Source organism: Hippichthys cyanospilos, chromosome 8 (genome assembly GCF_059441005.1).
Source record: "Hippichthys cyanospilos isolate Australia breed blue-spotted pipefish chromosome 8, RoL_Hcya_1.0, whole genome shotgun sequence".
NCBI classification, from domain to species: Eukaryota; Metazoa; Chordata; class Actinopteri; order Syngnathiformes; family Syngnathidae; genus Hippichthys; species Hippichthys cyanospilos.
The window spans coordinates 8,568,570-8,595,931 of NC_142376.1; the positions used below are offsets into that span (position 1 = coordinate 8,568,570).

The following is a 27,362-nucleotide window of genomic DNA, read 5'->3' on the forward strand; positions in this document are numbered from 1 at the left end:
TTAAAAGCATCTCAACTTTTATTTGGTTGTTCGTTTTAGATTCTACACACTTGGTTCAAACATGGGAACAGAAAAAAACATTTTTTTTTAAAAACATGTTTTCTTTTCATGTCTTAACTATTCCAAAGTGACGTTCACAGACAAACTTGTGGAATGATATCATCGACAGTGGGGGAACAGTCATCATATATTCAAGTCCAACCAGTAGTAAACAAATGTAGCTTTTATGCAAGCTACATTTTCGTCACCAACCCCATGACAAGTCGAGCAGCAAACTACATGTAAAAACACAATATTTATGTGCCATGTCTCACTAAGCGGGATCATAAAAAGGAACGTTTAAATTGAAAGCTCAAGACTTAATGTGGAGCCAGCTCCCATTAAAAAAAAACAAAACAAAACACATTCTACAACCTTAATACATTAAATAACCAATATACAGATAGTATGTTAAAACACATTTTAAGCAATTCCTAGAAAAATGGAATGCAAAAAGCCACTGGAAGGGAGGGGGGAGTTAATAATTTCATGATAAAACTTGGAAAAATGTGTAAGATTGACAGGAAATAAAATGGTTGAAAAATAAATACAACACAAGAAAATCTTTACCCAGTGGACGAGAAAACAATATTATAGATCAACGTTAAAAAAAAAGGTAATTGCACTTTTTCCCCCTCATTTTATCTCATTGCACCAAGCCACCCCAAGAAGAAATATTTCTCCCACTAAAAAGAAAAATCCTTTGCTTGTTTTATTATTATTATTTTTCCAACAAAGCCACCATGAGACATGGACATAAATACAAATGAAACAAAAACGTTGAGTTTCATTTATTGCTGCTGAGCAGTCATCATTAGCAAATGCGTTGCGCTTTCCAGGCAGTGGCGAGTATCAAAAAGACCCTTGAAAAATATGCATTTTGTATGTATATGTGTGTGTGGAATGGTTATGAAGGTCAACATTTACACACAAAAATACCAAGCGACTTGCATGGAGAAATCAACCGCTGTGCCAGCTTCCTGCCACTTGAGGGCGCTACATTAAGGTAGCATGTGTAAGCTTTTCACTACTACAAGTACTGTCGGGCTAAGATTTATTGGAGAAATTAGATATTAAAAAATCACTTTTTGCCAAATAGGCGTAGTCTGGGATGATATTTGAAGGTGCTTATAAAAATTATCATACTTTGTGAGGCTCTGGTCCATTTTTTTTTTATCAATTTTTTAAATTGTATTACTATTACGAGAATATGTATACAGTATTTATGATTTCTGTTTTATGATTGTAATAGGACAATTAATAGCCTCTCAGAATCATTTAAGGGACACATTGAAGGGACATTTTTTTTTATTCATCTTACATGAATCAGATATTTGAGGGTGGTATTAAAAAAACCGTTACAAACATGAGGCATCTCGAGTTTTTGCCTATTTACACATTTAGACGAATATCTAATTATTTTAACATTTTGTTTATGGGACTTAGTCATCATTTATAATCCGTTTAATCATTTTTTTCGTTTTGATTAATCTGCCTGATATTTTTTATATTAAGATGACAAATATAATATTGGGATTGGATATTTGAGGTCGCGCTTAAAAAAATTCACCCCCCCCCAAAAAAAAAAAAAAAATCTGGATTGGATATTTGAGGGGATGCTTAAAAAAAATTCACCCCCACCAAGGGGGGATCCATTTTAGACGAATATCCTAGCAAAAAAAAATCTCAAAAAACAAAAACGAAAAAAAAAACCCCTAAAAAATACGACGATGTGACATTTAATCACCTGCAAAAAATACAAAATAAAAAAAAAAAAATCCATATTGGTCGGGCTTTACACTAAACTATTGGGAGGAATATGGCCAGCAGAATTCGCAGCAGTGGATTTCTCCAGAAAATATTTTACAGTACTGGAAATATGACATTGACGTCTGAAGCGTATTTTCCTGAGCCCGTTTTTACAGCATGAGGCTATTCACAACTCGTCCAATCACGCGCGAGCCAAACGCTGTAAAAGCAGCCATTGGACGATACGCGATGCTAACGTCGAGCTAGCCACATTTAGTGCTCGCACACTCCTGATTTCAAACGTACAAAGAAGTCGAGGTGAGTTTAAAGACATAGAAAAAGATCTTAAAAATTGTGTGTTTTTTTTTTTTTTAGGTTTTGCGTTTACAAAACAGAAGTTTACATTCTCTTCAGAAATATTGGATGTTTTTCATTCACACCCGGGTTTAATTCAGTCATCGCGTGTCCTTCGGGGGGGGGACGTACGTGGACGTCAGCCCTCTCGTACAAGACGAGGAGAAAAAAAAAAAGCAAAAAAAGTGCTTCAATGCGCATCCACGCGTTGGTGAACACTGGCATCACAAATCCACGGCACGTTTGGTCTGGGACCCCACAAGCACATGTATATGTGTATGTGTGTGTGTGTGTGTGTGTGTGTGTGTGTGTGAGAGCGAGAGTGCATGTTTTCATAGCATGGCACCAACCTTGATGGCATTGTGTGGATTTTATAACTAAAGAATTTGCATGGCTGAGCTCCTTTTACTGTATTTGTGTGTGGGTATTTTTTTTTATATCTTTGTGTGGCAACACTCATCAGAGAATATGTTCTTGTCTTTCTGTGTTTGTGTGGCACCAGATTGACATTGGGTAGAAATTTTGTCAACGATTTATATTAAGTGGTTTTATTGGGATGGTAGTGTGACAATCTCTTTGTGGGGACAATTGCTTTTACTTTTTACTTTGTGTATTCTTGTCTTTATGTTTAGTGGGGACTAACATGACTATACATTTTATTAGCAATAAGAGACCATGTGATCGTTGTGTGCTTGTCATTCTAGGTAAGTGTTTGTGAGGACATTTGCTTTCACTTCTGAGCCGGTGTTCTTGTCATTCATTTTTTTTTTCTTTGTGTCAACATTTGTCAGACAATGTGTTCTTGTCTTTGTATGTTTGTGTGACACCAGACTTACATTATTGTGGGGACAATTTGTCTACAATTTTGTGTGGACAGGCTATGTTTTATTATCAGTCAGTAATGTGATGTCAAATCTTCGTGGGGACATTTGCTTTCACTTGTCAGACTGTGTGTTCTTGTTTTTCTATTTTAGTGTGGACTGAAAAAAGCTGGATTTTTTTTATTTGAATGGATTGTGTTTGCTTGTCTTGGTGGGGACATTTTGACAGAAAATGTGATGAAACCTGTATTTCACTGTTGTGTCTAGCTTATATGGGATCAAAGTTACTGTGGACATTATTAATCAAGGGGAGATTGACCAAAAAATGTCAATATAATCTCCTTTGACTATTACACTACGCTTGTGTTCTTCTCTGTAAACATTCTTGTATTTCGATCTTAATTAAAATCTGAAATAAAAGCCATCAGTGTCAAGTGTCTTTCTGCGTTGGTGCGGCACCAAACCTTGTGGATATTTTGCCTAAAAATGTGTGTGTTTTGTGTGTGTCCCGTCGAAGCAGCTGTCAACAGCAAAGAGGCAACAAGCGGGCGCCACGGTCCCGCCCCTACGGATCAATCGAGTTCCCTGTTTGATACCCGCTGCGATCCAGCCTTTTCACACGTGGAGCACCTCCATACTGTACTCTTCCGTCTCCGTATAGTGCGAGGAGTTTGTGTCGGAATGGGCGGGGGCCAGCGTGTCCTTGTGGTCCACGCTGGGCTCCAAGAGCGGCGGCTTCTCCAGAGCCAGTTTTTTACACGAGTCGGGCCGGTTCTGCACGTAGATGACGCGGTTGTAGGCCTTGAGTCTCCTCCACAGGTGCACGTAGACCTTGCACTGCACGTACATGAAGACCAGGCCGCCCGTGAAGCCGATGGCCACCACCACCAGCTTGGTCCAGAAGGGCCATTCCATAATTCCTGCGGGGGGTCGCCGCACAAACAACTAAGTTGTAGCAACAAAGACATTTTACAAGATGGGACGATCTACTCATTTCTATCTTCACTTTATGTATGCTGTCGGTATCAGTTCTAAACGCTAATTTACAACCTTACCTGACTTTTAAAACCCTACATCAAATCTCTATTGAAACCGCAACCTCCGATTGGAACCCTTTGAAACCCTGGCTCTAGTTTAAAATCTTAAAATCCAGATTTGACTTTATAAACTTAAAATAGTCATTTTAAACCCTCAATGTAGTTTAAAACCCTGCATTGAAATTCTATCCCCAGTTCAAAACAACTTTGACAGCTTATTTAAAACAGTACGTTGATACTAGTAAAACCCTAATTTGAAACCATTCATCATTCCATCAATCATTTTCGTTCAACTGCTTTACCTCACTAAAATATAATACAAGTATCAATACTTTGAAACCCTCATTCTATAAATGCCTACTTTGAAAACCTTACCATAATAAACCTCACTTTAGTTTAAAACGCCTTTCAAAACACCAGCGCCGTATTTTGAGCTTTAAAACTCTTTGACGAACCACTAGAGGGCGCCGTTTTACCACACTTTCGAGAATTGCCGCATTGATGCCGTTTGATTACTTTAAAAGGTCAGAAAATGAGATAAAACACGTTGGTATAACCACAAAAACGGGCTGTGAAGGGGTCACTGCGTGCAAACAGAAACGACTGACGGGGTGTGGGACAAGATAAAAATGTCAAAGATTTACCTGGAATACTTCGGGCTGCATGAGTAGAGATTGTAAGGATTAACAATAGACATCGCTTGAGGAAAGTACAATTTAAAAAACGAACATTGCGAGTAAAAAAAAAAAAGAAAGCATCAACAACTATGGCGTCGAGCGAGCGCGATAGCAGCCTTGCAAGTGAATCATCAGGTTGGGCTAAATGTGTCCACCCAGCTTGTGCTTCCATCTGTGAGCAACTCAAAATGCAAGATGTATGGGAAGCCATTCTTGTCATTTATTAATAATCATATATGCCTCAGCAGCTTCTCAATTGTGTAACAAGCGAAGGGAGCTAATGCAGGCGCTAATGTGTGCTCATACTCAATTTTTGTTACCACCACTGTAGGAACATACCATATTATACACACAACATAATTTATTGTCATTTCAGGTAAACCACACTTAACACGGGCCTAGTGACTAAAATGTGAACAAGCAATTTCTAACTGATTTTAGGGTGATTTCAAAATGGCCCACCTTGTTTGATTTCATCCGCCGTCCGGTCGATGAGCACGTAAAGCGACCACACCACGCACGTGATGGCGATGACGTGGAAGGTCACCGAGCACATGATCTTCCGCCGCTCGCTTGCCGTCATCTGAAGCTTTTCCCACTACCGAAAATATTCGAAGACGTATTCTATAAGTGAGTCTTTACACAGAATAAAGCATGTTTTTGTCCAAATATTTTGGTGCACCGCTCGTCTTTAAACATCCATTGTTTAAAGAGGATTCAAACTTCCACAAATGCTAATTAAAATCACAGTCATATGGTATTTGTCATTGTAAGTTAGCATTAAGCTAAATCGGTGCTAGAAATTCACAATAAAAAAGGCTCAGAGTCTGGCTGCAATGAAAAGTATGTGCATACTTGCATATTTTTTTTTTGGGGGGGGGGGGGGGGGGGGGCAGCTGCAGTGGCAGTGATAGCCAGCTGCCAGCACAAGTGGCATACTAGAAGTTGCTTTGCCAGTCGGAGTCATGTTTATGCAAGCAGTTTAAAAATGAGACCAGAGCAAATATTTTTGGCTCTTATGTTGTTTTTCCCCCCATGGAGCAGCCCGGAGCATGTTATTAATTTTTCATAAGTGATCTTGAGCCAAATCAACACGAGGCTTGTTTGCAAACATAACACGAGGACGTCTAGTGTCATTGCATCAGTGTTATAACATGGGAGTTATGCAAAAAAAAAATATATTTATATATAAGGACAATTTCCAAACAATAGAAGCTGGATGAAAATACCCTTTGTGCCATACCTTGCGCAGAGGCTTGAGCTTGGTCTCCATGATAAATTCATACTTGCAGAGCTCGCAGCAGCGCGTGTCCGAGCTCTTGATCCACTGCTGCAGGCACGACTGGTGCACGAAGCGCAGGCTGCCCGTGCAGTGGCACGGCGTGATCAGAGGGCTCTCCTCGTCGCCTTCGCAGTGACAGATCCTACAAAATGCATACGGGTACAGTCAAAAATGTGAAAAAATCAATCAAAACCCACAGCCTGACTTTGAAGGAACTAATTGTGTGGCCATCCTTGCACAAAGCACAGATAGTCATGGAAGGGTCTGCTGAGCAAAACCTGATAACTTCTGGAAAAAATGCAGTGGAGTGATCAAGTTAAAAATGAAGCAGCAAGAAATAGAGCATTTCATTTCAAGAACACCTTGCCAACTGTTAACTCTGGGGATGGATCCATCGTGCTTTTGGGCTTGTGGGAAGGGAGTCATTTTGCTTGGATGAAGTCCGCCCGTCCGTTCGCTAGTAAATTTTGAGTTTTTACAAGCAACGATTAAGTGAGCAACGCAAGGAATTTGTGCAGAGAATTCACCTGGATGTCACTATTTTCTACAAAGCCTAAAAAGTTGCAGTTTGTCAAAAAAAAAAGACAAATTATGAAATACATATCGCACCGAATAAAACAAAGCATTCTGGGAACAGATTTTTTTATTCTAATTTTTACCAATAGATTTACTTTTTAAACTACTATGTGCCAAGCTGACCTGTGAATAGCGAAAATCTGCGTACATTTGACACCTATTTAAATGCAGTGAGAGGAAACAAATGCTATTTTAATCACAGTTTAAGTTATATTCTATATAATTTTAATTATTTTTCTGACAAAAACAGGCATTGTCCTAAAGAAAAATCCATTCTCGGACATGCCATTTTTTGCGCGTATATTGAACTTGTTTACGCTAAAGTCCCTTGACTGCAGGTAAGCTCATGCCTAGCATATATTTGGAATGGAGTGAGCCTGAATCACCTGGTGTGAGCGCATGCATCCAGCCGCCAGCTACCTGACGTGCTGCCATGACGTGCTGTTTGGGTGCGAGTGTCTGTGTGCAGAGACCACAAAGCCAATTTGACGCCTTTAATCCTCCTGCTTCCTCGCTCGTGTTTTTCCGTGAAGAACACGGCTAACAAGAACGTATAAGCTGGCCGGGCGCGGACGGCGAGGTTTTCATCGGCACGTGGGCCGACGCTTTGATTAATCCACTCAATCTCGGCCAGTAAAAACAGTAAAAGACGTCCCTGGATGACCGATGCAATGCAAGGTTTGAGAGTGGACAAGTCACTCTAGAATAAACCCCATAGAGTATGCTAATGTTAGGAGAGCAATGGATTTGTATCAGGTATAATATTTTTGTGCATAAACATGTTGAAAAAAAATTCTAATTGAGATGTCCTAACGTATCACTTTTCTATGACAACTCATGTTTGCTTGGCACATGTCACAATTCATATTCTAAAATATAAAATATGAATGGTAAAAAACTTTCATTGAACTAATACCAATTTCACTGTGCTGTATCATGGTTGAGTACCCCTGAAATGCAAATTGGCACCAGGATGACATCACAAACACAAAAGGGGAAATGAAATGGTACAATGGGGGGGTCCTCGGTTTATGACAGAGTTCTGGTTCTGTGGTAACAACCCAAATTTGCACGCAACTTGGGTCCTCTCTTTGTTGAGTATGCACCCTGTACTCCCCCATGCACACACAGTTTTCCTAGCTGTCATTGGTCAATGGATTAGGACGACATAAGTGGCGCTGCAGCCGTGTATTTTCCCTTATGTCTCCAAAAACAAAAAATGAGATATAGCTATGTTCTACTTCTACTTTAATCCACTTTGACATCAGATGTAACATATGGAGGTAGCTCAAAAACTGCAAATGTTGGGAGCAATTTCAATGTTGCCAAGATGAAATCCCTAGTTTTGGGAATAAACATGTTAAAGTTTCGCCACATTCATTTTTCAAAGCTGCGCATCGTCTGCTAATCCCTTATTTTCATACACTTTGATTACAATTTGAATCTTTTGGCTACTGGGAAAGGAAAGTCGAAATCTTGAGTCAATAACTCAAACTAATCTCCCCCGGCTGCTTTTGTGAAAACGCATCACATTTTATCGTCTCAGAACAATATATAGGGAGAGAGGAAGAATTGGAAAGTTTTCTGCAAGCGGTTCAACTTGATGGATTGTCTCCCTAAAAGATAGGATGTCCATTTTTTATAACGTCACTGTAAGGTCCTCGTACCGCCCGTGCCAGAATACGCGCACATCTTATCTGAGGAGATGTTCACTTTTGTTTTTTTTACTTTTTTCATTCCGTTTTTGGGGAGGTGAGATGTTTCCAAATAATCAATATTCGATAAAAAATTTCCGAGGTATCCAAATACTAGAAATGCTCAATGGCTGCAATCCCTTGTGGAAAAAGTAACTATTCAATCCCAAAGATGTATTTTCTCGGATCTTTCAAGAATTCTAAGACGTTCAGTCCTAAAAGTGGAAAATGTATCCCAAAGATGTATTTTCTCGTATCTTTCAAGAATCTTAAGAAGGACAGTCCTAAATACTTTTATGAAAACGTATTTAGAGACCCTTCTTTACCCTAATATATGGGGGAAAAAACTAATTAGCACCTTGGATTGAATGTCTGAACTCTGTAAAGATGTGTAGATACACATTTGGAGGCACTTTTGGCTAAAATGCATAGAGTCCAATGTGGACCAGTTCCAAAAGTTGGGCTCCTCAAAATTTTAGGGATCATTCTTTGGTTTGGTCCCTTTTTTGACCCAATGTGGTTTATTTTTGACTAAAAAGTATATCAGTACTGCCATAAACCATCAAGGACCCCCTAAAAAGGATTTGCTGGGTAAACATAAAAGATGATTAATGTGTGTGTGTGTGTGTTTGCTAAGGCCTCTACTGTGCATGTGCAGTTGGTGTGTACTACTCCACTTGCATCACTGGGGGTGGCCTTGGCTCTACCACATCACAGGAGGGAGGGGGGGCGTGCTTGACACCATCCAGACAGTCACCCACCTGCAGCAGTCGGCCGACAGCGAAAAGGGCGACAGCGGTTCCGTTTTCTCCGACGTGGGGGACGGACAGCGGTCCAGGTCGCTGTCCTCGTCCATGTAGCAAAGCGGCGCTAAATGAACGGCCTTGGCCAGCTCCTCGGGCGCAAACTCCAACTCACAGCCTTCCATGATGGCGCTGGAGGACTTGGGTAGGCTGGACGAGGTCGATGATCGGGAGAAGGGGAGGAGAAGGCGGAGGAAGTTGGCGCCGGGGGAGTTCTGGGGGTGATCTGGAGGAGCAAGAGGAGGAGGGGGAGGAGGGGGGAGGGACGGGCCCAGCATGTACTTGTAGTTGTCGGTCAAAGAGGGCACCAAATGGGGCTGCGCCGAGGGGACCCGACTCAGGTCGGGCCCGCCGTTCGCGCCGGTGTCCGCCGCCCTCGGTTCGGGGTCCCGGGGCCGGGCGTCGTCCCGGACCTCGGTCTCTAGCTCCCCCTCGGAGCAGGTGCGGTCGATGAAGTGCAGGCCGCGATAGAGGCCGTCCACGCGCTGGCCCACGTCGTTGAGCGATACAGAGAAACGGAGCGAGCCGGGGGGGCGAGCGCCGCCCAAAGTGGGCCGCAGCAGAGACAGCCAGTCCCGCTGTTTGGAGGCGGGCGGTGACTCCGTGCAGAGGGTGGTCACCGTGAAACCGCCGCAACCTGCCGAACTTTTACCGTTGGGAGCCAAGAGAACCACTGCCGTCTGCTTCTGACGCTCCTCATCTGCACTGCTTGTGTGTGTGTGTGTGTGTTGAATGTAAATGCAGTGAGACACATAGCGGTGAAGGACAGCAGGAAAAGGGGAGCGGGAAAGGCAAAAAAAAAAGAAAAAAATGGACATTGAGAAATAAAAAGAATTGGGGTACTGACACTGAAAATGTATGGCAGCGTATGACCCATTTTATGAGAAAAAATATCATGGCACACTTACATGGATCACAAGTAAGCCTCCCCAATTTCATGATGAACCAAAAACCACTACAACCTTACAGCCCGGTGACCTTTATTTGAACTCTGTTCTATTTTTCTCATAACATTTGTACAAGTGTGTTCTGTCAAGAAAATGGGGTTTCAGGCACAATAGGAAGCACTTCATTTCAATCTATTTTACCATTATAAAACAAAAGTCATTTGTACACAAACTTTCATTGAAGAATATCGTTTAACACGAGTTCTAATCTGAATCAGAAAATATCCTGTGGACTTTTGCACGCCTGTCCAAATGAAACTGTACTGACTGAAACACTAAACACCTTAAGCCGGTCAAAAACCGTTATGGTGCATTTTCAGTTCATCGTGAAGAATCTTTTTTAGAGTAGCGCGTCAACGACAAAACCAAATGTGATTCGTACCTGCAGATGTCTTGGCTGGAGGGAGAAACTGACGTTCTTGAGAAGCTGCACGGAGCGTTGACTGAAGTCGGACTGCCGGCCTGAAAGCACCGTCAAAGCCGCACGCACTTTAAAGTGGAGTCAGCAAAGCGTATGCATAGACAGCAGATGAATTATTCACATTTACTTTCATCTGCTACTGTATATAAAGCTGAAGCATTCATGAATAATACAATAAATACCCGCCATAAATCCACTTCCATTGGATTCTGATAGATGACTAATCTCTTGCCCAATCAACAGGTAACAGTGGGTCGAACTCCGCCTCCACACAGCCTTACTTTCCTTTGAGTCGTTTTATCTCCAAGGCCTAAGGGATGTGTTTCATACAAATATTGACTTATCTGTACCATTGCGTTACCCGTATAGCAGGAACTCCTCCTGTAATTTCAACATAGTTCTTGGGCTCCAGACTCGTTATTTAACTAGAGCACAGTGGCTTCAAGGGACACAATGTATGTAGACCCTGAAACTCTATAGCGTTAAAATAAGTCTAAACCATGCCTCTTAACAGATTAGCCAATCACAGAGCTCATCTGCTCCACTAGCAACGTTCCTGTAAGGTCAACCTGAATTCGCCGTTCATCGCTTCTCTTGTTGATCAGGAGCCTAGTCAGATTTTTTTTTTTTTTTTTTAAGGGCCACAACTATTCCACTACACCACAAATTGAGAGAAAAAACCCCCCCAACATATTAGCACTGGGCAATATGGACAAAATTAGATTTTCACTCTTGACAATTATGATTTAAAAAGATTTTACCCGGTTATAAACTCAATATCCATGTAAACATTTCATTTATTACAAAAAAATCTGGAAAATATTCAGACAATGATAATGTAGATTTCATTAGTTTTAAAATAAAAACATTCACAGCTTGTACATCACTTGCTTAAACGTTACAATTCACTAATTCAATTGTAAAGGTGTATTTGAACCTTTTCTCTGAGTTTAAGCATACAATCCAATTGAATTATTATTTCATGATGCTAGGCATTCAATCTAATACATTGTTTTCGGGAAATTGCCCACCAAATGACTTAACTATTTTTTGCAGCGCTCTAATAAATACTCCTTAAATGGGAGAAGGTTTCGGTGATATAGTCCGATGCGCATCCTTGTTGGAGGTTGCTAATACAAAATCCAAAAGTGGGCCTGATCATTTCAGCGTGAACTAATTAGCTATTGATTTCATCTCCAACCGTGGCGGCATTTTATAGCTGGCGGCCTGACACTGATCAATAGATGGCTGTGACATCATGCTATCTGCCCTTCAGCCCGCCCATCAATGACATCCTTTCGTATTTACATACTCATGAATTACATACCAGTGTTCTCATTTATACTGCATAAGAGCGGTGGAGGTTCTCTCAGGACACGTAAGCTCTGTCTGGAACATTACATAAATCATTATGCTTAAGTTCACACCCCCCTGGCCAATGGAGGTAAGATCACTACTAACATGGCCCCTCCAAAGCCTCTCCTCACATTATGTTCTTGACGAAATCCTGTGTCGTTGTCACATTTAAGGTGCAGTCACTACTTGACAGAAATTCCTGAAGACCATCTCCATCATTATAGCAATTTTTTTTTAATTTCAGGTCCTATGGACTGCTTGGCATTGGAAATCGGGTCAATCACACAAATGTCAATTGTTGTCTCATGTAGGTAAGTCAATAAATACCACAAATTCCTGCTTTACAACCCCTCCTCTAACTTTTACAGTGTTTATTTTTACGTCATAGCAAAAAACTTACTGCATGTGAACATCCAAGCTTTCTGAGTAAAATATGCCATTGAAATGGACTGTTGCTAGAAATGCCTTCAACTCATACTCCCGGTCCGGTTGCAGCCCCCAAACACAATTCACAATTCAGGATGTCTCAGAAGCAAATGGAAATTGCTGTTCTAAGTCAGTACTTGCCAGATATTCCTGATAGTTTTGGATCAAAATCCCGTCATTTGTATTTCAATCCCGTTTCATGTGTATTTCCACACCACAATATATGTTATATATCCTGTGGTTATATACGAATCTTATTTATGAAAATTGTTGTCATATATAGAACACACAATTGCTGCAGATCCTTTATTGTTCATGTATAGGACACACAATATATTTACCAGAAATTTCCTTTGTTTTTATAAGCCTCCTCAACTACCATGTTATTCACAAAACCCTTTTTTGTTACATGTACTGCCAGTACTTGCCAGAAATTGCAAGTAATTGCCAAAACTTCCTGCAGCTTTGCTCGCACTTGCCAAAAATTCCTGCAGAAAACTATCAACTTGCAAATTGTTCATAAATCCAAACTTCATACCATATATATTGCAGCAACAAGCAGTTATTTGCCATAAATTACTGCAGCTCCTTAAATATTGCTATAAACTTCTTTGCAGCTACCCAACAGCTATTTCCCTCATTAAAATCCCCCATTTGTTTATTTCCAGTCCATAAGACAAAGTTCACATCCCGTGGACGTCTGGGCCTCCGGGGTGAGATCAGTCATGCAAACGGCTGTTACGCAACGGCGGCTATATTTAACGACGCAGGCGGGCACGACGTGGCGCTTGGAGGGAGTACCTGGCTGCCAACATGACATGAGTGGCCCGTTCGCGTCGGCTGGAAACATATCAAACGTGCAGACGGGACGCCGTGGGAGGCGATGGAAAGCCATTCCATATTCTCGGTATCCAGTTTAAGGTCCGTTTTCGCAAGACACGAGGCGCCATGTCGATTCCGACAGCGTGTCTCTTCACAGGTGGCGCGCGGTGGCTTTCCGATTCATTTGTTGATTGTTGCTTTAATGAACATCTCGCAATTAATTAATGAGCATGACGGCATTATGCAAGATGTTTCCCAAGACTAATTACGCCTTCCGGGGGGGATCCAGGCAGATGCCACCTGCTTGACGAAGGCATTATGCCGCCATGTTGCATGGTTTGGAAGCAAGCGGAATAAAATGTGAGCGAAACGTTCCAAAATCACGGCGACTCTTTAATGAGACGATTTGTGGATAAGTTTGCAAAACGACCGAAGAAAAGCCGTTTCATTTGATTGGCCGACCATTTAACGTGCCACCGGGTACTCGTAAACCTGAATCTAGCAAATCAGCTTGGACAAGAAGTGGCAATCAAGAACCTCAAGAGAGACGTGCGTTCAAAGCTGATAGAGCAACAATTAACGCCAAAAGTACACATTTATAAACAATTATTCATTGATCCAAATTTGATTGTTTTGTTGTAAATCCCTGCTTACGCAGAGTTATGAAATCAGACACTAAGGCCAAAGAGCTCCGTTTTAATACCTCCTAAACTTAAACTTAACACCGTTCGGGACTTTGACTGTTTTACACCTCAGTTGACGCGTATTAAATACTTTATACACTGCGGTCTTTTTCACTGGAAGACTGACTATAAATGATAACCACATAATTAAAACATATGAACCACTTTAACTACCTTTCAATATTTTATACCACAGAAAGGCTGGGTGCACAATTGTCATAAAAAAAAAATCTAGGGTTACCATTAAAATCAAGGCAGAATTCATATAGACACATCAGGAAGAATATACACATTTAAATTAAAGGCCAAAATAGAGTTAAAGGGCACATAACATGAAAAGACATCTTTTTGGAGCTTCTAACCAGGTTTCAATGTTGATTTCTCACCCTCCCAAAATTATTTTCCTTCGTTGATGCATTTCGAAGCATTCCTTGCTTCTTCTGCCCTTACACTGGTCCCCACCATTAGATAAAAACGGCTTGAAGTTCTCTTATGACAAAAGGAGTAATTGGCAATTCCCCGCACCACCTGTGCAAGAGAAAATACAAGCCAGTATTGTTTTGGTTCCACAGCTGAGGAGTAGAGATTTTGAACCGAGTCAGCCAATGTATTAGCTACAACGTTTTACTGTAGAAATGATGAGGTGCCAATAATGTGGGAGCACACAACCGGTCAATTATCGTCAGAAGTAAAAAAATTCACCCGCGGGTGGAACTATTGTTATGAACACTGTGTTCCCACGGGGACTGATTTGATAACAGGAATGCGTGTTAGTGAGAGCGGTATCTCGGTGTCGCTTTGCATTTTAATGGATGGCTGCATGTTGCGTGGCCCGCCGATTGAAATGGCACCCTGCGCGGCAACATGGTAAGTGCAAACGAGCCGTTTTACTTCCTGGTTAGAAAGATCCCTACCATAAAGCTCATATATAATCAAATTCAATCGCTAATGTGACAAAGGTAATTATATGCATATATCACACTATGGAAAGTACTTATATCATCCCTTAAGTGTATAAAAATGCATTTTCACACTTTTCACAAAGTACCCCCTAGTGTTCAGAATGCGATATTACAAAACTTAAAATGCCTTCATTTAGGTGACACATTTTTCGGTCCAAAGTTGGATGTTGGAATCTTTGTTTGATCAGTTTGTGGTAATTATCACAATTTGCAAGATGTACTCTGTACTTGATCAAAAAAAAAAAAAAAACTATAGCTGAGGGCCTTCATAAAATCATGAATGTTTTGTCCCTAATAAACCCTGCTAGACACACAATTCAATGATGTGGTCGATGAAGTATTTCACCGGCTTGGCTCGGGGTTTTGTGTCATCAGGAGAAGCCACGAGGCGAAAACCTATCCCGTCTACACAGACCTCAGCAAAACAATTTTAATTCGGAGAGCCACCGCCAGATGTTTGGCCGGAGCTCAATACCAACCTACTGAGCGGCGGCCTGCCCGCTTTGACTTTTTGACCAGTGTAATACTTTAATTCCAGCCCTTCTTGCACATCCCAAACAAGCACGCGTACGCTCACAACCAAGCACACTCGCCACTGGCGCAAGGCACCAGGCTACCGATAAGCCTCCTGACCTAGCGGAGCACAGAGTTAAGGGGGAGATCCTCAGACTCCTACACTCTGATAACATCTATGCTAATTAAATTAGCCTGTCGAAGACGTTTCGCATCATTAGCATGAAGCTCGCGGACATTAAGGTACAATTGAAATTACAAGCTGTGTTTGCGTGACGCATTTTCAAGTCCTGTCATGTTGCCCATCCCCCATTGTTTATTGATTCGAGGAACTTCGTTAACATCACCAGGCATTTGTCACAGATGCAATATGCCGGTGGTGTCAAATGTACGGCCCATGGGCCTGACCCGAATCTGGCCTGCAAGATGATTTTAGGAAGCGTTAAAAAAAAAAAAACATCAGTCCGAAACCAGGAATCCACTGTCCATAATCCATCCATCCATTTTCTATAGCTGCTTATCCTCACTAGGGTTGCTAGCTTGCTGGTGCTGTCTACAAGCTGGACTTGAACTTGTGTCCCTTAACTGCGGTGCCACCATGTTCCGTCTTCCACCATGTCGCGCCTGTCCCATAATCAATAGACAAAATGTCTTACTTTTACAAGCAATTCCCAAATGAGCAAACGGTAGAAGCTAATTGGCATGCTTGTGCAAAAGAGCTTAGCATCTAGCCTCGTGCTTCTGAACAGCACTGGTAAAAATCCTTTGATTGCTCTCAAGAGATTCAATATGGAAGGGGATTGCCATTTGGGCCGTTACTTTCTTTTTAAATATACTTTTTTTCACAGTGCAGCAGTGTTTCCATATTTGACATGAAATCATGACTTGTTCATAACTTCTTCTGTCATGGATGGGCGCCACCGAGTGTCACAAATGAGACACTACAACATTATTTTATTCAGTTTAATTTCCTTTGCAATTCACTGAACTCCTTAAAGGGAAATGGTACAATAATTAGGGTCATTTCCTTCCACTGGATATTTGTGTTTCATTTCATTTGTCTATTTAAAGTTCATCCTATTATGTGTTCCATACAAAATATGTATTTTATGTACAAATTGAATAGAAATCTTTCATTCCTTTAATGCAAGTTCAGGGACCTATACCCTGGAAAAGCATCTTTGAAAAGTCTATTGCTGTGGCCTGTCAGGAGTGCAAGCATGAACGAAGAGTGAGGAGTGAATTAAAAAAACTTGACAAACAGCAAGGACACTGTGCTGGTGTGGCCTGTAGAGTGCCTCGTTGTCTGCTACAAAGCAAAGTAGAAGAGCAGGAGGAGGTAGGATCAGACTTGAAAGCAAGTGTGGACGGGAAATTTGAGTTGGCATGGCCACTTTAGAGCGCCTCATCGTGATGTGGAAAATCACCTAATAAACATGAGGTAATTATTTCCTATTGTTTTTTCGACAGAGAAGCTGATTCCCCCATCCTGTCAAAAGCGACCTTTCCAGGACTCGCCACTTAAGACGATTTCATTTAGGCGAGCGCCATTTCCCGACAGAGAAGGAAAAAGCAGCCGATTGTCAGACGTGAGCTCCGGTTACGATCAATAACTGTCAAATTTGACAAGCCCGGCTCATATTTCAATCTCATTGTCATGTTCCAAGCAATTTCGCCCGAGGAAGCGATATCAAGGTCGCAAATCTGCTTTTATGAATGACAAAGTTTCCCAAAGTCACAAAATGTCGTACGCCACGTCGTACAAAACGCCATTAAATTGCGGCCGTTAAAAGCGGTCACGTGGGCCGCGGCGACGGCGTGCGAGTCGCGCTCGTGTTTAAATGTCGGGAGCGGATCGCGGCTGACACGTTGGCGGCGAAGCGGTAAGTGACCCTGACATGTCTCAGCACAAGTAAATGGTTGATCCTCTTAGGAGGCTCTGGAGGATTGCGCGGGAGGGGAAGGGGAGAGTAGAAAATAGACCGAGGTCACGGGGGGAGTTGAGGTGTGTACGCTGAGAAGGAAAATGCAAAGTTTACAAAATACCAAAATAGAAATCTCCCTTTTCCGTATCAGAAATAAAAAAAGCTAGTGCTTGTACAAACTTGGGTTCAGAGATGCTTTGTCTTCACACACCAAAGGGGCGACCGGTGGCTAAGCAAACAACCACTAGAAAAACTTGCTAAAGTACATTTGTCTTTATTCTAGTCAGTGTGCTTTTCTCGTCGATCGAAAAGACGTTTTTCTTACGTCATTTATTACCATTGGCAGCTATAGACGTCGAGGATCCATTTTTACTGTAATGGCAATAAATAAGTTTCATTTACTGGCATTGAGAGCTTCGTGTGTCAAAAATCCAATTTAACTGGGCTGGGAGCTAATTTACACAAAATGGAAGATGGAAATTTCTTGTTTCTCTTTTTAACAGATTTTTCAGGATCTTCGCGAAAGAAAGAGGAAAAATGATCTTAAGATGTCTTGAAAACAAGGGATTTTCATCTGTTTGTCTAAATCTAAACACATGGCCACAATTTGACTAGAAATAGAGTTTTTCTAGAACGTTTTCCAGAAAAGGAATATTTGTGCTGTGCTTACCTTTGATATATTGCTCGATCTGCTTGCAGAATGACCCAGAGGTTTTTCATTCTGAAATGAAAAAAAGAAACATTTTGAGTCAATGAGTTTGAGTCATGAAGTCTGAAGTGTTAAAATGAAAAAAAAAAAGAAATGTGAAATAATTTTGAAAAATAGAGGAGACGTCAGTCACTATCATTGTCTATCATTGTCAGAGAATACATTTTTGTGTGGGGGTATTCTAATGATGAAACGGTTGAAATTTCGTTCACAGGGAATTTGGGCAATTTTAAATTGACTTGGGTGAATGAAATGAGCTAAATCAGGGGTGTCAAACTCATTTTTATTGTGGGCCAGGTTTTAGTTATAGTTTCTGTCAGAGGGCCGGAATAAATCCAAAAAAAGCATCCTTAACAGCCATTGCTTACGTTTTAACATACCCCCGAATTTCTCTAAAATCCTGAAAATTGGGCTTAAAAATAGAAAAAAAGTGTCTAATAAATGCCGTTTTCGCTTGTTGCTGTTCAAAAGATAGATCTGGAACAGATTTTTTTTTTTTTTTTTTTTTTTTTTTTTTTAAGACAACCTGCAAGTTTAGCTATAAACTTGAAATCAAATCAGCATTTGCCGGGCCACATAAAATGATGTGGCGGGCCGGTTCTGGCCCCCGGGCCTTGAGTTTGGCACCTGTGAGCTAAATGATTTACAATGGGAACGATGTGCGAAATGTTGAATGTTACCATAGGAATAAACGATAACCTTGATGGAAACCCGTTTTAGTTGGGAAGGACAATAATGGCTCATTTTTGGGTGAAAATTGTTCAATTATGGGAAAACTACAACCGTTAGGATGAGAAAAATACTGGACCCCATAACATATTTTTTAGGAGGATGTTAAACTGGAATAAAGTCAGGCAGATCTAAGTCGAAAAGAACGTACGCAATAATGCACTGGAGTCATGAAATGTGTGGAAGCTCCAGCAGACCACTAATGTTTCCACAAAACACTCAGTTGGCATCTTTATTTGGAAAATCAAAATGGATGGTCTGAGCCAAGATGATGTGATACAGCAAAACTTCCTCAGTAGCAAGTAGTGGCGGGGTGTAAAACAAACACTTTAAGCAGGTTATCTGTTCTTCAAACCTCAACTTAATTGTCTGGTGACTTTACTTCGGAGATTGTGTTATTTTTTCCAAATCGCACTTTTGTCACTTTAGTGCAGCGAGAGGATGAAAACACTAGTCGAGTTGCGCGCAGTCAACTTGTGTTTTGGAGGCGGTAATGATCCTCGATTTCCCACTTAGGCTCACTGATGAAGAACCTCCGCTGCCGCTGCTGAGCCGCATGTAGCCTTGACGTTAAAGAGCCTCACGCGATTCCTTAATGACAAGTCAATTGCGGTTACGTAATGTGCGCTGAGTTCACGCGGGCTTCCGAAGGGCTTTGCATACAAACAAATCTTCACCAGGCCAAATCGGCTCTGCGGATGTACCAAGGTGCACGTGCCAGTTTGCGCCTGTGTGTTTATTTAGTCAACTGCTAATGGAGGAGGCATTTATGATTGTTTTTTTTTTTTTTTTATGTGATAAGAAATTATTTGAGGCGAGGTTGCGGGTACTAGTACCCATTGGGGGTACTTGAAGGAACTTGAATTTTAAATAAAACTAACAAACAAGCAAAAAAAACCTAATTATTGCATGATGAGTTCAGGAAAGGAATGAAATTCAAAATAACACTTCTTAAATACTATGTATGGCATTTAAAATGAAACAACACCCCAAAGATATGCCCAAGTTCATCATTTGGTCGCTGGGGCTTGGTTTCAAGTTCATGATGAGCTCAGGAAGGGAACAACATTCAAAAACAAACTTTTTAATTATTGTGTATAAGTGAATTTAAAACAAAACAGCTTGACAATCATTGTTTTTTTTTCTTTTAGAAAAAACAAAAATATCAACACTGTACTGTATATTAAACCAATATGTTAATTTTGTCTAATGACAGCTAGCTTTAATGCTAACATCCAATGTGATGGGCTAACAAATATAAGCATGTCCATTATGTTAACTATAAAAGTTTAACTGCTATCCAAAGTAAACATGAAATTAGTATTCTACAATCCTCTGAATTATTTAAAACAATAACTACAGCAGACATGGCTACTCTCATTCATCCAAATCATTTTATTCCTTGGATTGCTATAGTGTTTTACTGTAATATGGACCAGATAGTCCATTGTATTTCCTTGAATAACAAGATGAAACCATGTCATACCAGCTTCCACACAATTGCTATTTCCAAACAGGCATGAGCTCTTACAACCATAACTACGCACACAAACTAACCAAACAGACAAAATAACCAGTGACGAAGTCTATCAAGCACTGCTTTTCTGGATGAGTCCAAAGATCAAATCACAGCAAGAAATTGCCCGTTGTAAAAATGTAAGCCATGTTTTTTTTTTTTTTTATCTATATACATTGCACTTAATTGGTCTGGAGCATTCAGAGGTCAAGCCTCATAAACCCGGCAGGATGTCTCTTGACTGTCAAGCAATGTGAAGCAGGCCACAGAAAACTCATCCAAGTGTCATTATTTTCTTACAGCTTGAACGTGATACTGCTTACAACCCTCCAGGCTTTATACTGACCATTTACGCGCAAAAGCAGTTTTTGCACAAGATGGACAGTAAAGATGGTTGTCCTTAATCATATGGTCTTCGAACAATATATGGTTAAGCCCAAATTTCTGGGAAGGCCCAAAAAAGTGACCTTCTGTAAACAACAGCAGGCATTAGACTAAAGGCAAGTCACACGCAACAATCCGTTGTCATCCAAAATGGGCGTGGGGTATTTGTAGACTGGCGCTTACGGAAAAAATATATGACGGGAGCAGACAGGGGGAAGCTCAAAGTTCATCTCCGTAGAGAAAAAGGCTCAGTCTTTTTCCAATTTGAAAAACTTCTCAAATAACAGTCGCTCGGTGCATCATCCACTTACGCAATTTTGCAGTGTGTATAAAGTGTAAAAGCTGACCACGCTGTCAACTCATAGCTCTGTTTACCTTTTATGATATGGTCCCCTAGGATAATAGGGCCAACATTTGAATGGCCTGCTTTGACACATTTTCAAACAATGCAAAAGTTCAGGAAAAAGTGTTTAAAAGAATGTAAATGCATCTATCAATTCATTCATTCTCTGTATTATACAGTATTTTCCGCAGTATATTGCAAAGGATTCTAAGGCACACCTTCAATGTATAGCCTATTTTAAAATTGTTTTCATATATCGGGTGCATAGAATAGAAGCTACCGTAGTGGCTGTGGTTGCATTATGCATCCACTAGATGGAGCTGCGCTAAAGGGAATGTCAACAAAACCATCAGATTCAAAGGTCAGCCAAACTTTTCAATCAGAAATGAAGAATAAAAACGATTTGTGGAAAGTACTATCTGTACTTAGGATACTTAATCGAACCAGAAATCTACTAAAAACAAATCAATGTGTGACAACTCTTATCAAATTTCCACAGGAAAAATGGTCCGTTATCAGGCAGAGATCAGTAACGGTGTGGCTAAAATTCAATAGGAGTAAAACGGCAGAGTGGGACGCGGAGCCACTCTCTTCCCATCATGTTGATTTTTTCGTAAACTCATTATCTCAATGAGCTTCGTTCAAGTGAAGCCCCGTTGTCAAGAATAGACGTCTTGTGTCTGCTTCAAGTCAATCAAAAAGCCGCATCATTTGGAGATACTGGCATTTTGGTAATAGGCTCCAAGCTAGCCGTGGCCTTAATGAGAACAAGTGCCATGGAAAATTAATGAATGGGTAGCTCAGGATAATGTTTGCCCAGAATTGTAGGACCGTTAATGGCAAGGCGGGGGGGTGTTTCTTGAATTAAGTGTAGCACAGTCACTGACAAAAATGAGCTAATCTGCCTTTTTCGTTAGAATCGAAAAACAGACGGGCCAACCGAACAATAACTGTCAGCCCCATGGTCAGTGTTTTTTTTGACCCACACTTCCGTCATCACGTGTATTCATTTTACTACATTTTGACAAATACGTTTTCTCTTTGTGTCGACAAAATTAAAATCCATCAGCGACAAGACTGACAAGAGTTGATGCCTACCTCTGCTGATAACGAAATGACTCCAAACCTCATTGGATGATCCCGCTCACGTACACATAACAATGAACAGAGGAAGACATCGAAGCAAAGCCCATATTGACTTGTTCCTCCCTCATTAAAGGCTACGCCTAGTAGGATCGAACATCCCAGACAAGAATTCTTGGTGCAGTTTCCTGTCCCCTTGCAGTCAGTCTCTTTGGGATAAGAAGCAGACCGACTTTTGAGTGCGTGTCTCCAGGAAAGTACACACACATGGACGTTTTAAATATGCAGGTTAACAGACATTAGATGTCCAAGCAGCTGCATCTGAGCCATTGAGGGAGACCAAAAGCTACGACAAACCCTAATTAGCTCAGTCCATATACAATATTGAGTTGATTTGGACTCTTTCTGATCTCTTCCGAGGTTTCTAATGGATGCCCCCCTCCAATCAAAACCTTCTCCCTGGCTAGCTTATATGTGGAAATCCTGTAATTACATCAGGATGGTGACTGTGTCCAGCACTCTATCTTCGCTTCGGGCCTAACAAGAGAACGTGACAGAATCTAATATGACAGTAGCAGCCCACGTCTCAATAACTGAAGGACAATTACAAATAAAACGCGATGCTAACAAAGATCCGAAGCGTTCCGGGACTTGCTCGTCGGTCGACTTGGAAGTCGCACCCTCGTACACAACATAGCTCATTATTTATGACTTTTGCCAAGAAGTAGAAGTGGAGCCACAGATAATCAGTCGTGCACCATGTCTGTTAATTAGCTGTGTTATTAGTTTGTGCACCATTGCTACCCCGGTGATATAATCGCTCAATTACACGCTAGCAGAAAGATGCTTACATAATGCCGAACAGAGGGGAAGGAGTCAAATGTTGACCACGAACAAACAGTGTCAAGTATTAAAATTCAATTTTAAAAAGGGATTCATATTCAATGCAGCAAACAGATGCTTAATAGCTGGTAGCACTTAGCGCTTACTTAGAGTAGTATTAGCGAGTCCCCGCTGGGAACATTTAAAAGGCTGAGAACATCTGAAACAAGCAATATGCTCTGTCTAAAGATTTAGCTAAGTGATTTAAACTTTTGACACTAAACGCCACCTCGAAAGATACTTAGTTTTGCAAGTGGAACCATAAGGACCGACATTAAAATACACAAGCAAATGTGAAGCCGAGGCAGACCTTGACAGGCCAGCCAATGGCGATCTTTTCTCTAATGCTGAATGCTTGCAAACGGGAGGTCGAGGTACACCCTGCAGATGTAAAATTTAGCCCATGTCGGGCTCATTTACTGCCATTGAAAATTGGAAATACTGTCAATTATGGACATATTGAAAACAGAATGTTTTATCATGCAGTTCCCACAATTTTTGTATTAATCCTTTCAATGGCAACTTGCAAACAGAGTGCATTAGAAATTTTGTGTTGAGACCCTTAAACACCAGGGGGCGTGAGCGGACAACTTCTGTTGCCAAGTCTTTTAATGTCTTCACTGAATGGCTTAGCCTGACTCCCATAATGCAAAGTTCTTGCTATGTGGGAGTTGTAGTTGACAGAAGTTGACAGAAGGCTTTGATCCAAGAACTAAATGTTGCAGGAAAGCATTTTATTTCATGCAACACATAACATTTTATCTGCATAGTTCGAAATATGCGAAATATGCAGTATTGAATAGCTGTTTACTTTTTTCCTCAAAAAAAAAAAAATCTTTGAATAAAAACTGCCTTGGAACATAGATATACATAAATATACGTTTGTATGGATAGGGCTGATGCTACTTAACATTTTGAGGGGCTGAAAGTAAAAATATAAAGACTCTTGAAAAGACAATGCACAATTATTTGACTGTTTAAAAATAAAACTGGAATATAATAGGTGCTGTGGTAAAATATCTACACAAAATATATGCATAGCTACAGGATTTTGTGATAAAAGCTGTAAATTTTGTTTTTAATTAAGCAATTCTTCTAATAAATTTTGCGTTTAATTAAGCAATTCTTTCAATTACCTCGAGTACTCATACTATCCATTGAAAATCACTGATTTATGACTGAGAAAACCCTACTGAAAAAAAGATGACAAGCAATTATCGGTGCCCTTTTGCTGAGCAACAAACTCATGTTCACTGAAGTAGCATGAAAGTGAAACATGGAATAGTCTGAGTTACGTTCAGGGGCCGCTTGCCAAAACCGATTGATTATGATGCTCTGCCTTTCCCAATTTTCCTCACGCTTCCGTTTCAACAGGTTTGAAGCTGCGCCATGACATGTGACTGACTTAATCTCCATCTCCTCCCCAGCTGTGGATTTGACACAAAGCTGTGATTTGGTGCATGGCTTCATGATGCGATACGCTAAGCCGGGAGCCAAAATATAGTTCAAATCACAATCGGCTGAGTTCGTTTGGACGTATATCTGATCGGATCAAACATTTTTCCAATGAACAAAAAGCGACAGAGACTAACTTCTTTTGTGATGCTCTTTCTTATTTGCACAAATCAGATTGTATTATGTTGGCCCGGATTTTTAATCATGACGTGAACAAATACTATATATGATCCACAAACAGACTATCAAAACAAAAGGTGAATGATCTCCTCTTTGAAATCTAAAGTACAAAGGAGGAGCTCAACTCATTGTTTTTCTACTGCAAAATTGTAGAACCTGTGAAAACCCAACCTCAATAAACGCGTCAGCTGGGACACAGACAAACAATGAAAAAATAAAACCTATGTATTTAGCCATGGTTATATTTTGAGAAAAGACTGTTGCAGCAATTTGGAGACTGTAGTATGCAGTATTATCGCCATGCATGTTTTTATTTTAGTACATATGTAGCTTGCTGCCACTTCTAAACTAACAAAGCTAAAAAGTCCCATTGAACATTTGGCTACGATATCAAATATGATTTGGATAGATTTGGATACGTTTTCAGAGATTTGATTACCACTGTGACATTTTATTCCCACTGTGACAAAGTGGAGACTGTGGAGTATCACAGTGCTAAATCGAGAGTGAAATATAATAGTGCAACGTTCAAGAGTTCATATGTATAGCAATAAACTAACATTAGCGTTAGAAAACAAAAACCTATTCCAATTTTGTGGCCAAGTCAATGTCCTGTCTAATCTAAGAACTGGTTCGGTGCCTTCTTGTGGTTTTTGGGACAAATTGTGCCACAAGTGCAATATTGTAATTAAGTGAATGAGCTGCATGATAGTAAAACACACCGTAAGAAGAAGTAAATGTGGTAGTTGGTCTTCTGTGTTTCTTGTTTTTTTTAGAAAACAACAAATTTTTTTTTTGCCAAATATACCAAAATACTCAATAGAAAGAGAAATCTGCTGCATTTATTACTTAAAATCACGTGTGATTATATTGTTTTTTTTCAGTTGGAAGAAATAAATGGTTGAGTTTGTAAACACAGCAAATAAATAAATACAAATACAGCAACCACCACAGCTGACATTAACTTTGTGCATTTTGAAAAATGAACCTGTAACAAGTAACTCCTATTTTGCATATTTGCACACTAAATCTGTTATTTTTATTGCCGTCAAAAAAAACTTCAAAAATGTGAAATTTACACATTTTTATATTACATTTGTATTTTTTTTTGTGCACTGATCTTGTGAAACATCTCATCTTGTTGGAATTTATGTTTAGTCTTATCCCTTACCATCAGACTATCATTACAACTGTCCAAGAACGAAGCTTAACAACGGTGGCCTTTTTGTCATCAATAAAGACACATTTAACTCCGAGGGAACACCGAGAGCCCGTTTCAGCAAAGTGGAGACTATGGAGCATGACATATAGCAAAGAGAAGCTAATGTTAGCATGTGTATTTATTTTTTGCCGTTACTGTGTTACAGCCCCAACTGAGCATCTACAGGAAACATGACGAGTCAGTACCGCACAGTGGAAAAGGGGCCCTAAACGGTACCCTGTGTACCCCACCCTCGCATCTTCCTGAACAAAGAGGGGGGGGGGGGGGATAAAAATGGGTCACGCTTTCACACTAAGGATATGACAGATGCACAAATAAACAGGAAGAGCGCTCCACAAACACTATGCTGCTGGTGCTGATGCAGAACAAAAGGAAAAAAAAAAAAGAAGAGTGCTGCAAAATCCCACATTTGTGGGCCTCAACACCCCAGCTCCCATTTTTCATGACCATCTCCTGGTCTCGGACGACATGATGATACCAGGTAAAAGACCAGAGAGCAAAGCAACATACCTGAATCTTAATTTTCCAACAGGAATTCATGACTAGATCCTGAGGCGCACCTTTCTCTCTCACTGATGCAGACAAAGGTTCCTCAGGGGGAGGCTTTGGTACGGGGGTGGGGGGGTTACATGACCCCCTATGTAAATCCTCACCGAGACGCAGGGAGGTCGAGAAGGAAAGCCTCAGTAAATACGGAAGTGCAGCACACGGTGACAATGGCAGCCGTCACCGTGGCGACTGCGGATATGGCGACGCGGGCCCCCCGCCCCCTACACCCCCAAAAAAAGAGGGATGATAGTGAAAAAAGGGAAACAGACGGCTGCCCTACATTTTCTGCAAACACAGAAGCTGAGCTGCTGCTGCTGCTTGTCCGGGCTCGTTCTCAGCTGTGTACACACACACACACATGCGCACACACTCACAATCCGGCACCGTAATCCCATTGGTCGAGCTGATTTTTCCTCCAGCTGATCTTGATGACATGGGGGAGGGGCATAGCACTGTTGAATCATTCAGGAGAAGGGAGGCGGTGTCCTTTAAATAGACTCCCTTTCTCCTGCACACTGAGTTTAACCTGAAATTACCCCCCCAACACACACACACACACACACACAATCCATCCCTCCATTTCACACCTGTGCCCACGTGCGCCATCTGAACCTCTAAGACAAAAAAGCATTGAGCTTCCATCCACATTGACCAATCAGAGATGTCGTCACTCCAGTCTGGGCTGCACCAATCAACAGCAGGCTTGCAGCATAGTGCTTAACACTAACAGCTCTCAACTTTGCTCTAAGCTACATTCAAGGGCAACATAGGCTGTGATGGAAATCATTCCCTTGTTCCTGACTCCCTAATTACTCTATGGGGATTTTGAATTGGGCAATTATATTTTGCAAAGCCCCCCCAGAAAAGAAAAAAACCTTTTGCGCCCCCCTCACCTGCTGCACTGGTTTTATTATCTATAAAAATTGTATAAGTATACCTACAGCTATTCTTTTTAACATTAAATCAACTTTCAACTAACTTTTTTACAGCGTTTAATGCAGGTTATAGGTTAGTCTAAAACGGAAAAAATAAATCAAGTACAAAAAAAAAGCCAATCCTTACTGTATTGCAATTACACTTCACATGGCAAGCCTACACAAGATTTTTTTTGATATATGTAACACCATCTTGAAAAGATGAATGATTTTTCTTTTAGCAGAAAAAGAGTTCCATCAAACATTACCCCGTGTGTTAATAACCATGCTTTTGTTTACCGTGACCTC

At 40.8% G+C, this 27,362-nt stretch overlaps 1 protein-coding gene across 3 annotated transcripts in view; it reads right to left on the bottom strand.

Annotated features, from left to right (window-relative positions):
* marchf8 (membrane-associated ring finger (C3HC4) 8) overlaps positions 1 to 27,362 on the bottom strand; it is a 63,639-nt gene continuing 36,277 nt past the window's right edge. Inside the window, exons 1-8 of one of the 3 annotated variants that reach the window (XM_088421576.1) lie at positions 26,101 to 26,467; positions 17,758 to 17,808; positions 10,362 to 10,441; positions 8,991 to 9,737; positions 5,921 to 6,101; positions 5,140 to 5,275; positions 4,645 to 4,659; positions 1 to 3,883 (exon numbers count right to left, since the gene is read on the bottom strand). In XM_088421576.1, the coding sequence (XP_088277702.1) occupies positions 3,579 to 3,883; positions 4,645 to 4,659; positions 5,140 to 5,275; positions 5,921 to 6,101; positions 8,991 to 9,737; positions 10,362 to 10,441; positions 17,758 to 17,808; positions 26,101 to 26,130 (1,545 nt within the window). In that variant the 5' untranslated portion in view covers positions 26,131 to 26,467 and the 3' untranslated portion in view covers positions 1 to 3,578. Of the gene's footprint in view, positions 3,884 to 4,644; positions 4,660 to 5,139; positions 5,276 to 5,920; positions 6,102 to 8,990; positions 9,738 to 10,361; positions 10,442 to 17,757; positions 17,809 to 26,100; positions 26,468 to 27,362 lie in introns of those variants that run through there. The other 2 variants (XM_088421574.1, XM_088421575.1) reach the window with 2 other exon arrangements.